This window comes from Triturus cristatus, chromosome 9, assembly GCF_964204655.1.
Source record: "Triturus cristatus chromosome 9, aTriCri1.1, whole genome shotgun sequence".
Lineage (NCBI taxonomy): Eukaryota > Metazoa > Chordata > Amphibia > Caudata > Salamandridae > Triturus > Triturus cristatus.
In genome coordinates, this window is record NC_140592.1 from 1,177,928,790 (window position 1) to 1,177,944,216 (window position 15,427).

General features: G+C 42.5%; 1 protein-coding gene across 1 annotated transcript in view; it reads right to left on the reverse strand.

Annotated features, from left to right (window-relative positions):
* Positions 1-289: 289 nt before the first annotated feature.
* TMEM121 (transmembrane protein 121) overlaps positions 290-15,427 on the reverse strand; it is a 940,474-nt gene continuing 925,336 nt past the window's right edge. The window contains exon 5 of the mRNA XM_085627158.1: positions 290-3,295. Coding sequence (XP_085483284.1) covers positions 1,552-2,490 — 939 coding nt within the window. The 5' untranslated portion in view covers positions 2,491-3,295 and the 3' untranslated portion in view covers positions 290-1,551. The remainder of the gene's footprint in view (positions 3,296-15,427) is intronic.

The window sequence follows — 15,427 nt, forward strand, 5'->3', positions numbered from 1 at the left end:
AATGTTGCAATTCCTTGATGCAAGCAGACACTGTTTTTTTTAATTTTTTGATTAAATGCCGTCCTTTGGCATTCGCTTCACTGTTCCCATTGCATCATTTCTATGAGACAGTCTACAGTCCGTTATTAGGGACACCGTGCCCTTAAAACAGTTTCGAAAAAATTTAATGTAGCAACAAAGCAGGAGGCCGAAAAAGCAAAATAGTACAAAAGCACAAAATCCATTAAAATAAAACCAAAATGACAAAGGGAATAAATGACTTTTGTCTTGTTTACTTTTTTTTTTTATTCAAGTGCAACGGACAGTTTTTCATTGCTCCTCACATTAATATAAAAGAAAACTCTACAAAAAATGAGATTGCTGTACACATTGTTGCATTCAAAGCTGCAGCAACAGAAACAAACTTGACATTTTTAGTTTCATTTTAAAAAATAGAAAAGGGCCTAAGAATGCTTTATTTATAAACTTGGAGGCTTCCTTAAACTAGCCCGGGGTGAGTGGGCAGTTCCAGCTACCTCAGTGACTGGTACATGAGGATGGGCAGAACTAACAACCAATTAACCCATTTAAAAAATTCGTGTCCACCCAAATGAATGCATTTGGGCAGAACCTTACACAGTTTGAATTGATGCTTGGTGAAAGGTCATCTGTGGAAGTCCTTCAACTTTCTTTCGGTATGCACATAGTTGAGGACAACTCAAATACATTTTGTCAAGTTGTCTTATATGACTGCTGCTTACGTTACCCTGTCAAATGCTCATCCTTGAAGAGATACCTTAGTGCAGCTTAAGCAGGGGTGTCCAACATATGTCCAGGACGGCCAGATCCAGACCAGATTTTCAGGATAACCATGTAACATATTTACAGAAAATGTATCTAATTCATATAGTTAGTGGAGATCTGACAAATATGGAAGAACATTGGACACCCGTTCGCTAAAGGTACACATTACCACATACACCAGGCATTGTTCTTGATGAGTTCTTTTTTTCCTGCTTCCTATCACTCACAGAATATTTCACAAGTTGAGATCAACAGTAAGGAGTATGTATATATTTAAAAATAGCAACAGAACCACAGACCAGGGTAAGACAGTGTAGGAAATTATTCATCACTGCATTAAGAAATTGTAAACCAAGATTTAAAACAAGAATTTAACAGTTCTCTTAGTTTTCTTTGATCTGGGTGATGAATGTAAGAAAATCCAAATTTCCTCCTAAGATTACAAAGGCTTCTGTTGAGCAGTGAAGTGGGTCATATCTCATCAACAGGAAAATTTAAGGAACATTTGTTTGTGAGAGAGCTAAAAGGAGCTTTATTAACTTTTGGTTTTACTGAAATGATGCCTAGGGTAAAAGGGGTTATACCTGAGGTGAAGAGGTCCAGGGACACTCCATTGCTTTATTAAAATATTATTTTTGTGCCTGGAAGCGCTCCCACTGGCAGGACAGGCCCATTATGTCTCTGATGGTGATTTTGTGGCCTGTCCACTGCTAGAGCTGAACCCTACTCACAGTCAGGCTGAGCAGTCACTACAAACCTGGGATGGTGTCATGTGTCCAGTATCTCACGGGACGGAGACTGCTCCTGAGAAACCCCCTGTGTGCTGTGAATAGTCTGATTGTGGGAAATTGAGTTCTGTTGCAGTTCCAGAGCAATGGCATTCTGAGGAAACTCCTTCACCTGCTTCTTGTACTCCAAGAACGTGCACGCCTTGGTGGCGATGGCAATGATGTTCTTGCCAATGAAGATGGTCGAGACTCTGCTATCCTGAAAAAGGACCATGTTGACCGCCCGAATGAAAATGGTCACAACATTGATGGTGACGAGGCTCAAGACAGGGTACAACATCATTTTCTGTGGGGCGATGTGTTCTCCTTGCATACTAATCTCGCTCAAAGAAACACAAGGTAAAATCAGGAGTAGTATGTAACAGTAGAAGAACATGAGACCTTCAGCCCAGATAGGTAGGCCTGTCTTGTGGGGTTCCCACAAGTTAGCCTGGATGTCCAAAATATCTAAGAGGTCTAATGCAACCCAGAAGAGACGTCCTCTCAAATCCTCTTTTTTTCTGAACGTTCTTACGTACTCCATGCTATCGAGAGCAACCAGCACCAGGTAGAGTCCTGGCACACTGATGGACAGGAGTAACGTCAATGCTTTTCTTGCAACAGTGTCTAAATTCTTTTTATCTGTTTTGTAATTCTGAAAAATAAAATACAATTTGATCTCCAGGACAAATATATAGAGAAACCACAAAATCATGGCGTATCCCCGCTTGGCTGTCTTCACTTCGGCACCCACCCAAACAGCCACATAGCGGAGCACAATCAGAAAACAGATGTCCCCCACCAGCACTATGATGCAGACTCCAATTTTCCTTGGCCCTTGGTTCTGCTCCACAAGATAGGCGTCCATGAAGGCCATGCTGGTCATGATGACTATCGTCGTAAGACACACGTGACGTTTGTCTGGCGGAGGGAGCACCATCTTTAGTATCACCAACACAGCTCACTCAATCGGCACTCACTTGCAGGCCTTCATTAGGGAGGTGCAGTCGACCTTTCTCAACTACCTCTCATCCCTAAATTGTCATGGATGAAGTGCAAACTGGGATTTCTTTCTGGGTACATAAGTGATGTGTGGAGGTAAAGCGGGAAATGGTCTCCGTGAGGCTGAGTGGCCAAAAGCCACGTGTTGCCGGTAACTTAGCCCAAACAACCCCATAAAAATAAAAGATAGTGCCACTACCTTGTTTAAACAATGTATCTTTGCATTGCCTTTGCTACCACCATCTTAGTACTGCTTTTAACTTTTTACTCAGAGTGAAATCAACACTATGTCTTATTTAGTTCTGAGATTTTTATCCGACACAGCAAACTTTTATAAATGCTGCTTCTCTGCTCATTAATCACTGCCATTCGCCTCTGTTACCATAATGCTGGATCAGTCAATGTAGCTAATGTGCCTTTGGGCAGTGGGCCAACTCTTGTGGTGTAGATCCTCACAAATGAACAGTAATTGCTGGTTGGTCACTCCAATGCATTCAGCGATGCATACTCAGGGAATTAGAAAGGAATAAAAGCTCAGGAAGAGATGCATCGCTCTCCGGAAGTTGCTCACAAGAGTGAGAAAGTTGCAACCGGCTGTTGGCCTTGGGATGAACTCCGATCTTGGGCAGTTTGCTGTTGGCTCATTTTATGAGGTCACTCGTCTGAAGGATGGCGGTGGTTTGAGTGCCCAGGGTGCATATTCAGCATCTTTGACTTTGCATTTTTTAGTTGGTTGAAGAGATCTGAATGAGACAGAAGAAAAGAAAGTATAATGAGATAAGTAATTGTACATGAATTCAGAAAAAAAGTCTGTCAACATTGTTTAATATTAAAGGGTGGTTAACTCCAGAATCTATCCCAGTAGGAAAAGTTTTATCTTGAAATAAATCCAGTGGTCCAGGAGGCCCTTGGGCCACTCATTAGAGAAGCGCAAAATATCACCTTGGTTTACATTTTCCAATGTTTGAAGACAAGACAAGATCTCCTCATCAAACTCAATTGGAGATTTCAAGCCAGTGGTGGAGAATGCTAACCTGAGCATTCTTGGGACACTGTTACCTGCCTCACCATGCAGAATAATATATTACAAATGCCATCTATACAACCCTTAAGATTATTGCAGAGATTCCTGCAGAGAATATTCATACAGCACAACAACAACTCCACACCTTATTAACCAAGCCAGTAATGAACCCTGGGGTTCTATTAAAAGAACATCAGATAGTTTGTGTAAAATATAGAGATTAATATAAACGGGAATGAACATGGGTGTTCCCAGTGATTTTGGGACTCCTTAATTATAACCAGCAGCAGGCTGTCTGCTGAGTATAGTACATCCTGAAATGCTGGCAAGCTTGTGAGCCATGTCCAAAAGCATGCCAAGTAGACCTGGGGGGGGGGGGAGAATGCAGCATTTCCATCTCATTTTCTGCCAGTTAGGTTAGTCTTTGTTTCATGTTTAAGATGAAAGGTTACAGTATTTATATGGATCAGCTTCTCCTCCAGTAGATTTCTCCAACAATTCACCTCTGAACATAACTGGGAGTTTTGCATACTTGGGGGGACCTGGGGATAGTCAGTGGGCCTTACACTGGCTTCATCTCATTTAATGAGGATACATTGCTCTTGAAACTGTGATGTCACCTTCCCCTCAACAGGTTGGAAAAGGTTTAAATAGATATATTGGTAAGACAGCCATAGTACTCATAGGTATGTGTTGATTAAAATGAGTACATCATTTTGTTTACCCTTTAAACCAATTAATCCACTCACGTTAAGAAGCTACTTGAATGTGACATCACCAATGGTCAATACCAGAGGCATTCAGAATTTTCTGTAACTCTGTCCTGGCTGTGATAGCCATAAAAATAATTCAGCTAACATTTCTCTATGCTTACGTTAACAATTGAATAACAGTAGAATCACATATAATGCTGTATTGCACACAAAGTTGTTAATTTATAACTTTCTTATAACATGCCCAGGTCTCCTAACCATATAATGAAACACACGTTTCAAAGTTAAGGTCCCATTCATGTGGTATTCATTACTTTCAATCCGTTCCTGCCACTTCTTGCAACATCCACGAATGACCACATGTGAGAAAGAAATCGTATAAAATTTGTTTTATTTTAATTGTGAATTTTCACAAATGTTCTTCCTGTATTGCTTACAGCTAGAAAACTAAAAACTATGGTAAAAGATGTTTAAAGAAATTATGAAAAACTGTGTTTTACAATTTTATTCTACTGTACATAGAGTACAACTGTGCATGAGAAAATGCCCTTTCTGGTGCAATTCCATTTTTTTTTCTCTGTGGCGTATGCCCTTTCACCACAAATTTTCCACTACTGTGTATATTCTAAACCTACCCTAGAAAACAAATGACCTTTCCAGGAAGGAATATATTTGTGCTTGTTCCCTGGTCAAGTGTAGGTTTGAGCATACCACCTTACATGGATGATTGAGGATGTGCACAACCCTTCAGAGCATTCCCATCCTAAAAAACCCACTACAGCACCTCTCAAGGGATTTACTCACACAAAAATCTTTGTGTGAGTAAATCTTTTTGCCACTACAAAACTGAGGCCCTGATTCGGGAACCTGTACTTTTGACTAAGTTTGCTGCTTTTCAGTTTTCACAAACTTCACTTTTGTAGAGACTTACACTTTGTAATAACTTAGGGCCCAATTCACAAAGGTAAACTTACACTTGTGTGTAAGTTTACTTCTATTTGGTGTTCACACAGGTAAAAGTAGACTAACTTTACTACTTTTAGGTATTCACAATGGTAAACTTAGACCAAAAGCCTAACTTAACTACTTTTCAATATTAACAAAGGTAGGTTACTACTAGATCTAGCCAAAGTGCAGACATAAAGATACTTCTCGTAAATGCCCTTTGTGAATTCCCAAAGTTGTGAACTTAGATGTTTGTCTAGTATAGACCAAACATCTAAGTTTACCTTTGTGAATTGGACCCGTAGACTTTTGGTCTAATTTTATCTTTGATAATACCGAAAAGTAGCAAAGTTAGACTTTTGGTCTAAGTTTACCTTTTTGAACACCAAAAAGTAGTAAAAGTAGACTTTTGGTCTAAGATTTCCTTTATGTTTACGAAAAAGTAGCAAAGTTAGACTTTTAGTCTACGTTTACCTTTGCGACTATTGGAAAGTAGTTTACCCTTGTAAAGCGGGCCCTTACACTTTTGTAGTAAGCCCAACAAGACATATGGCTACCATACTGGTACTGAAACACACTCAAATATAAAATAATGGATGTAGGCACTTACAATTTCAAACATTTACATTTCTTTTAGGTGGCAGGTGGAGAGGTGTGGCTCACTGGTTAGAGGCGGCCGACCCGTAAGCAGAGAATCGGCCAGGGACCAGGGTTCAATTCCCAACGCGGCAGGGTCGTGTACCAGGGTCAAAACGGACTCGATAATTCTCGCCTCGGTACCTACTCTAACCAGGAACACACTCGGCAACTCTGGGCATTAAGCTTGCCTCATCTCTACAACGGCCCCCCACAGATGCCGGGGATGCCTGGTTTCACCTTGGAGATACCCAGAAAGGGACCATCTCACAGGGATAGCCAGGACGGGTTCCCCAGTGGTCTACAGCGCCGGGACGCCCCGTTGCTGGGGCAGCTGTGCGCTTTACAAGTCTACAACATTTACATTTACATTTACATAACAACCAGTTGTCATATCTGCGCAATACCCCATCATTTAATAACAAATGTGATCAACAGCTTCACCCTATATGCAGCTCAGGTCTAGCACAAGATAGATGTTTATATAAACTTTGGAATTCCATTAACATAAGGTGACCCAAAATTGCTACAAAATCGCATTATTGTGCAACAAAATGTTCTTTTTGTGGTGCAGAATTTCCTAATCCATGGCTCAATATCCTGGGGGCTCTGGCTAATACATTCTGTCCAGCATAAGGGCCCTAATCCCAGCTTTCATATTCTTGAAGCAGCCCAGGTTGAGTACAACATACACTCAAGACAGCAGGACACAACACATTCAAAGTTGCCAAACTATTATCAAAACGTTCCAAAAAGGCCAGACATTTAGGCCTTGCAAATGCTTGTTTTTTCCTCTTTTCAAGGAAACCCATTTTTTAGGAGAGTGCTTTCCTCCCCACACTTTCTTCGAATACGGGCAATTTTAGTGCAGTTTTCCACACCTTGGAGAATGTTGGGGCACTCTCCCACATCTAGAACCTGGTTCCGTGCTGCGTATGCTTCGACTGGCCATTGAAATTCCATTCCTTATACCAGTAGTGTTGCCTGCACTGAAAAGATCAGTATTTGCCTACCCACCAGCTGGATTAAAATGGAGCATAAGCATGTGTTGGATGAGCCCCTGTACTTTGCACAGACAACTACTCACTATTACAGGTAGTGAAACAGGCCCGCCAGGGACAGAACACGATTTGAGGAATGAACACCAATGAATAGTTGGAGGTTGCAAAAGGCAAAAAAAGAAATAGTCAAAACAATGTCATACATAATGTATCTCAAAATAATTAACCCTGGGCGTAGTTCGCGAAGTAGCACTTCGCAAAGCTACGCAAAGTGAAGTTCGCACTACGCGAGCTACGCGTAGCACTTCGCGAACTGCGTAGTACCTTGTTCGCACTGTGCCAGATGTCGTTTTCAATGATTGCACAGTGCGGACAAGCAACCGGCACTGTGCAATCATTGAAAATGGCATCTTGCACAGTGCGAGCTGTAGTTTTCTGCTGCTCGAGTAGATTTTTACTCGAGCTTCAGCTTTCTCAAGGCGAACTGGTAGTTTCTCATCGGGAGCGGTCGCGAGCATACGCGACCACTCGCAATGAGAAACCTGACCTCCTCGCGTTGGGAATCTCGCCGGGAGGTTTATTTTCCATGCTCGCGATCGCCAACTTGAAGTTGCTGATCGCGAACAAGGAAAAAGTCTCGCCGGGATGTCATTTTGCTTGCTCGCGGTCGCCAACTTGACGTTGAGGACCGCGAGCAAGCAAAAAATGACCGCAGCACTACGCAACACTACGCTACGTGTGTTCGCACTGTGCTACGTGCAGTTCGGCTAGTGCGAAGTAGCGCGAACTTCGCAAACTACGCGAGCGTAGCGTAGTGCTATGCCCAGGCTTAAAAATAACACCACCCATGCTACAAAACAAGGACCTTTTCTTGCCAACACCAGCTTTATGGCTCGGCAAAGGGTATCTGTTTGAGATTCCTGCAGGGAAGGATGATCAAAACAATGATCCCATTTCCTATTAAACCATTCATTAGTGTATCCGGGGAATCCATTAAAAGCACATGTGCCAAGCGAAAATGTAGACATCAGTAAAATTCGGCTTGGGTAGGGGTTTCCTAATGAATTTGTGCATTTGTTAAACTAGACCAATGGAAGGCCTTCTGTGGAGCCCAGCGCCCTCGAAGCATAAAGATGCTGGCATGCTTGTGAATTAAGGATTGCAGATGAGGCCAAAGAAGTAGAATAGGTAGAGGAGAAAGGCAGAAATAAAAAAAACGTAGGGAAAGGTAGGATACATAATGGATGAGCCTAGAATCGTATGCATCCCATCATTGATTGTGCCATTCAATCGGACATTCAACATGCATCTAAGAAATCAATTATTTATGCTTACAGGATAAACTGATGATGTATGATGAACTCTCTTAACATACAGACCTCTAATAACTTTGCATGTGTTAATGTCAAATAACAAGCCTTGATGAAAATTTGTGAACAAGACATTTCTGAGAAAGAAAAATAAAGCATTGTTTCCCACAATTAACTGCATCAGTTCTACTGTGAAAATACGATACACACATTTAGATTTCTAGGGAAGGGATATCTGGATGTAGCAGTCACTAATGTTCAATCCTGAGAGCCTCAATGCAACACACGGATGTCTACAATATGTTTGTTTACAGACTGTTGCCTGCACAGTAGTGCTCAAAGGTCCAGCTCCATTTAAGGGTTAAAATGACCCAGGCTACTGCTTGAACTGGCCTCTCTCACATGCCTTTACTGCTTCAAGGCACTATCCTATTCGATGCACATTTAAAAGAAATTTGATAATAAAAGGCAGAAAGACATTTCCCAGGAGGCTTCAGGGGAGAGTGTCAAGTACTGGAACTCCACATCAAAACAACTTCTTTCACAGTAAATGCCTTTTTTGCCGTCTTTACAACATTTGTTGCTAAGCCAAATTTGGGCACCACCATACATTTCTATGTGTACTAACAAAACATTGTAGCCACTGCCAAATCGTTATTGGTCAGTAAAAGACATTTTCCAAGTAGTAGGTCCAGCCGCATGGTAGGAACTGCAGAGAGAGAACATTGAATGACAGTGATAAAGTGGAATATTTTTCACCGGAGGGTTCTGATCGATATCAAATGGAATACAAGAGAGAAGCTCGAGTTGTCTATGGTGTTTTCTCCGAACCCCAAGGTGTAAAGCATCCCTATTACTTACTTTTTACCCATCTATAATTTTATGTTATGTTTGGTCCAAAAATCATCTGCCCCCCTTTTAACTGCTGAGCATGGGCAGACGAGAAATGAGGAAGCCATATATAACATGCCCTCATCTCTCAAAGATAAAAAAAAATACCTGGTCTCTGGCCACCCTCTTTTGCCACTCTATCTGTCGTCTCTCTTCCCCCTCCCAAATCTGTGCTCTATTCTCTCCATCGAGCAGAGTGCCGGCGCTGCACTGACAGTCTCAGAGAGTGCCCTGTAGGCAGCTGAGGTTATAGGCTGAATAGCCAGACTTTTTAGCTGTCCTTTTTAGGTTGAGCGTGGCCTAAGCATGCGCTGCTCTGCGAGGCATGCTGCATTAGAGTATGGATTTAAAGCCCCGCCCACTCTCCACCCATATTTTTCATTGGCTTGTGTCATTGTCCCTCCCAAACGCTGGCTTCTGATTTGTTAATAGGCTTGTTAGTCCCTGCTTAGTACCACCTTGTGTTCATTGGTAACCTCCCATGAGGACACCCCCTTTTACATGTGTTGTTGCTCGGCAGGCTTTAATTACAGCCTCCGGGCATTGTTTCGTTTGATGGAGACGCTCTCGCCCAGCGTAGTATTATTATTTTTTTACATAGCACAGCCTGCCACGCTGATAGTGGCGGCTGTGCCTTTGCTTTATTTGCTGCGTCAAATATAGCTGCATGTTTTTTTAACTATTTGTTTGATTCTATTCTTTTTAATCACCCCATGCCACACTTACACTTTAATGTTGGCTGCGCCCCTTTCCTTAGACGAGTTGTGTCTAAAGAAAGGGGCATCGCCACCATTAAAGTGAAAGCGTGGTTTCAGGCGCTTTTACAAAAGAAAGCATTTGTTTGTCTAGTTGACAAATGTTTTTTTTTGTAAAAGCACCCCATACCGTGCTTTCACTTTAACGGCAGCCACGCCCCTTTCTTTAGACACGGCTCATCTATAGAAAGGGGTTCAGCCGACATTAAAGGTAAAGTGCTGTATTGGCGTTTTTACAAACTAGCATTTGTAATGCAATAGCTGTTGCATGTACAAAACTCTCGTAAATGTGAGACCTATTGCATTGCAAATGCTTGTTACTTTCTGTACCTGCTGCTGTCTTCCTGTCCTTCCCCCCAGACAAATGGCATGGGCACTGCCAAGGATTCCAAAGGGTGAGCAATTAGTAGCAGCTGCTTTTATGTCCTACCCCCAATTAACAGAGACACTAATAGCACTTGCACTCTGCAATGGGGAATGGATGGTGATGTCTTTATAAGTTTTTACATAGGAAGTGTTAGAATTGGGGTCCTCTAGTTTGCAGGGGTGTGCAACTTGTCCAAGTAGGGACCTTTCCTTCTAGTCAGGATGAGTTAAAGTACACACCTAAGTTTGCCTGTGCTCACCCTCTTGTAGCTTGGCTCAGAGCAGTTAGGCTAAACTGCAGAGGCAATGTGTAAAGCATTTGTATATAACCCACAGTAACACAGTGGAACACCACTGTTGGACACCACACCAGTTTAGAAAAATAATGTACATCTATATAAACAAAATAAGACCAAAATGACAAAAATCCAACATACAGATATCAAAATATGACTTTTAGAAAGTGAAAACAGTTCTGTCCATAGGAAACTATAGATGCACCACTTTCAGCACTAAGTACCTTTGGATGCGTCAAAATCACAGGCAAAATCAGCAGCAGGGAAGGTGATGCACCAGTTTGTACACGCAGAGAAGGTAATGCGTTGGTTCCTTGCTAAAGGGGAAGGATGTGAGGTATCTGGGTCAGCCTGATACCACGGGCAACAGTTACCATGGAAGTGAGGATTCCAGAATATGTTGTAACGGCAGTTGGGTGGGGGCTTAGTTGAAGGGCAGACGTTACTGCTTGCTCTCCTGGAATAAATACCCAGTAATTACCACTGGCTCCAGTTGTTGATGGAAAGGACACCACAGCAAGGCCCTGAAAAGTATCCAGTGCAATGTACAAGCAGTTTTAGTATTTCAATATAACACAATTACCTTCATTATGGGTGCAAAGCACCTGCTGACTCAGAGGTATAGATGTACTGGTTTGCAACCTATGCAGCCATTCTGAAAAGAATGGCGATGTGACTTGAGTTTCCACTCAGTCCACTGCCGTATGGTTATTATGGCAACCATAGTCCCCATCCACACAGTGTCTTATTAACGCAAGGGAAAGTTGAACTATGTGTATGTATTATTGTTTTAAAATGTCTTGTTTTTCTTCTTGCCTTTGTGTTTTTTATTTTTGCTTAGAAGTTGTGTTGTTTAGCTGGCTGTTCACAGTAACTTTTTACGTGAGGTGTCTTGCCAGGAATCTTTATATACCTGAAGTGGTTGTATGAAATCTATAAAAATCTATAGCAACATGTATTCATTTATTTGGGTGTGGGTGCAATAATTTCTTAACCTTAGGAAGTTTTGAGGTCCATCCTGAAACTCAGGTATGTTAGTTCCTTTTTCAAAACCTTTTTTAATTAGGTTGCCTATGAACAATGCAATTGAATCTGAAAATTCGAAATTGTGCAAACTAAGGACTAAGGACTCGGGCTGGTTCCTTCAGCCTCCCTAAGGAACAGTTAAGGAAAGGTCTGGACTTCTGTGCCCCAGCAGGAGGAGAGAGGCACAAAAAACCCAAGCAAATGAGAAAGCTGGTGTAGGGAGCCAGTAAATCAAGCTTCTTGCATTTGTTCAACGGAGCGCATGGCGCACCGCCGCATCTTCTATCATTTCCCTCAGGGAGGGCCAAGCTCCTGGTGGACGCAGCAAGACTCTTTACAACATACCAAGAAGAGCAGGGTTAAGTGGGGCCCATCCTTGAAAGCCCCTTGGGGCCCCCATCACCCCAGTGGCAGACATAAGTAAACCAGAGGCCCGGGACACCATTCCCAGGCCCTGAAGAGAAAGAAGATGGTGCATTTATCGCTGGAATCTGGACAGCATCTCCAGAACTGCAATGTGCTGGTATGCCATGCGTATTTCTCACCGTGCCCATGTCTGGGGGGCCCTCAGCCTTCCTGCCTGTGCTTTTTATGGACAATGGGACAGTGCTGCTCCTGTTGCGGGCTGGAGCAAGGAACCAAACGGCTCCCACCCTGTGGGAGCAGCAAGGAGAATGCAGCTGCCTCCCAAGCAGGAGGGGCGTCAAAGGAGCCTGCTGGACCATCGGGGCCCTAGGACTTCTCCCACAGCCCCCTATGCAGGATCTGCCTTGGGGGGTTCTGGGTATGACTAGGCACCCGGAGAACAAAAGAAAAAGAAGAAAAAGATGTGTGGCGCTAGGCCGCACGCTTTTCAAGAAAGTGTCCAGACCTCTCATTTGAAATTCCTAGTTCCACTGGGGGAGTTCCCCATAATGCCTGCGGGGATTGTTCACTCAAGCTTCTCACACTGTGGTAGCCTCGGATATGGCAGGGCCACCACCAGCGAAACAAAGAGGGGTCATTTCATGGGAGGCTGCAGGTTCCTCCTCACCTCAGAAGAGTTTTCAGTAAAATGACCCTAGTTTTCCAGTATGAACAAATCTAGGACAATTTGTTCTACAGACTGAGAGAGCAGGGATCTCTAGTGGTTGGTCCTATGGTTGCATATTCTGTGGTCTAAAGTGGCAGATGAAAGACATAAATGTGTTACTTTGTTTGACAATGCTTTATTTAAAATGTATTGTTGACAGTGATTTTTGATAAACACTGCAATGCTTTGTTGACAAGGATAATTGCATGTTAACCCCTTGAGTGCCCATGACGAGATGGTCTCGTCATGGGCCGCGGTTGCGCTGTGCCCATGACGAGACTATCTCGTCATGAACCCCGCCCGCTAATTCAACGACCCGGCACAGGGCGGGGAAAGGGCGGGGCACACAAGGGGTTAAACATGGTTACTGATTACAGTGACATCATTTTTAGCATATGATTCTTGGTTTTCATTGAGGTGAACCCGACAAAGCCAATAGGCCTGCTTTATTTGGTGACACATCCCTATATTGCAACGTGCTACCTGCTATAGATAGGGATGTTTGTGATTTTAGGGGGGCAAGAGCCCGTAGGTATCAAATAGTATTTCAGAATGTCACTAACATTATTTCCACCCACCATATGTATATATTTGGAAATCACTGTATGGTATTTAGTAGTGTGTGGGTAATAAATGTACATTTCCTTTTTCTAACAAAAAGCACATACAGGACAATCCTTTATTTAGTGTTGTTTTTGTTTGCCAGTGAATGATGATTATTAACCTACACCACCTCCTCTGAGTAGGATTAGGACTGCTGTGCTTCACTACCCTGAGAGAGTCAATCTCTACAATGGGATCCTCTGTACCCAGTGAGGAGATAATTGTGGACCTATTACTTGCGCAGGGCTCACATCCTGCACAACTAATAGTCTGATTTCCTTACAGTTAGGATGCATTTGGAGCATAATTTGAGACTACTACAAATATGAATATTAGCAAATCCAATTCTGCAGGTATGGGTACAGTGGGCGGGACGTATTGGAGCAAAGTTTAGTCACCACATAGGTATCAAGTGCTTGCCTCACTTTCTACAGAAGCATATAGGGGCGATGACCAGCCTCTGGTAGAGGAGAGACAGGGCTCAGTAGTGCTAACAAATTCCGAGTCAGAAAACAAGGGCCCGAACAGATTTCGAAGAAGGCGGAGAAGGAGGATCCGGCTATAGGTTCTCTCTTAAGGGTTTTGACTGCTGAGATTAACAGTAGATTCGAGACATCTGATTAAAACCAGAAGGAGATAAGACACGCTTGTGAAACTCTAGAAAAAAGATAGATGATCTCAGCAATAGGACAATTATGTTAGAGGGTGAGGTTAAAGAGCTTAGAGAAAAGGTAGACATGATTTGTTCTGAAATGATAAAATTAAAATGAGCGGAGAAGGAGTATCAAGACAGAGTGGAAAAATTGGCAAATTTTCAAAGAAGGAACAATATAAAAATTCTGAAGGTGCCAGGTGCCAGAGGGCAGAGAAGGTGAAGACATAAAAGCCTATGTAGTGAGATTGATCAAAAAGGAGTTACAGGTAGGTGAATTTATTAAAGATCTACAAGCAGGAGGCTCCAAACATTAAATGACTTAGAGTATGTGGGATGTAATTCTAAAAGTGTGGAGACTAAAAAAAGAAGAAGAAAGTTAAAACTACAGTCGTGAGAAGCAAAATCATTCTTAGAGTCCTTTTTAATAAAATATTTCTTTTTTTAAAGTTTTTCTAGTTAGCTTAGTTTAAAAATATGTCTAACTCACTCAGATATACAAAATAATGCTTAGAGAACAGTAGGCTCTAAGGGGGTACCCATATGGCTTTTAGCCATGTAGAGGCAGGGAAGGGTTTTCCACGGGGGGAGCACAGGGTGGGGAGCAGTGGGAGAAAAGGAAAAAAGAATAGTTCCTCTGAAGCCCCTTTAATTTCTAGGAGGTGGTTATCTCTTTTAGTCGGTACCAGGGATGGGTGAAAAGAAAGAGAGTATCATTAAAATTCTCTCATAGAATTTGAAAGGCCTCAGAGTGCGTGGAAGGCGGGCAAGAATAATACAGTATTTAAAGGATTGCCCAGCCCAGATCATAATAATACAGGAGACACATCATACGGAGAAGGAAGCCATGGAACTGTTTAAGGCAAAGAAATGGATTGCCCAAGTGGCATGCACAGCTCAATCAGCCATAACAAAGGGGGTAGCAATATTATTTAAACGAGAAACGCAAGTTAGCCTAGAGTCTTATGTTTTGGACAAAGCCGGAAGGTGATTAGTGGCCAAAGTAAAGATCCTGGCCCGTTTTTTCCCTCTCGCGGGCCACTATGGTCCAAATCAGGACGATGTTAATCCCTTAAGTGATTTGATGGCCGAGACTGAAGAGTTTTTTAAGCATAATTGGGGTTCTACTGCTACGGGGGTGACCTGGATGCTTATAATGCCTTTTTAAGGGGTAAACTAGGGGCGCTGGTTGCGGAGAAAAGGAGAAGTTATTACAAAGAGGTGTCAACACAGGAGGAATTGGTTCGCTCGCTGGAAAAGGAATTAATCGACCCAAGAATAGAAGAGGGGGTTAGGACAGGATTGTTACAAGAAATGACACAATCAAAATCCAACTTGACAATAGTTCTACAAGAAAAAGCTAGGAAAAGATGGGAGGCCAGCCGGTTAGCTCATTTTGAGTATAGTGATGGTTGTAGTAAATTGCTGGCCTGGAAGGCAAAAAAGGAGCAAGCAAGAAACAGAATAGATCAGGCTGTATGCAAACAAACAGGGACCCTAATTGGTGATAGTAGAGGGATTGAGCGAACTTTCCATAGCTATTTTAGTAAAGTTTACCGAGAAGAGCTTAAGCCAACGGATGATG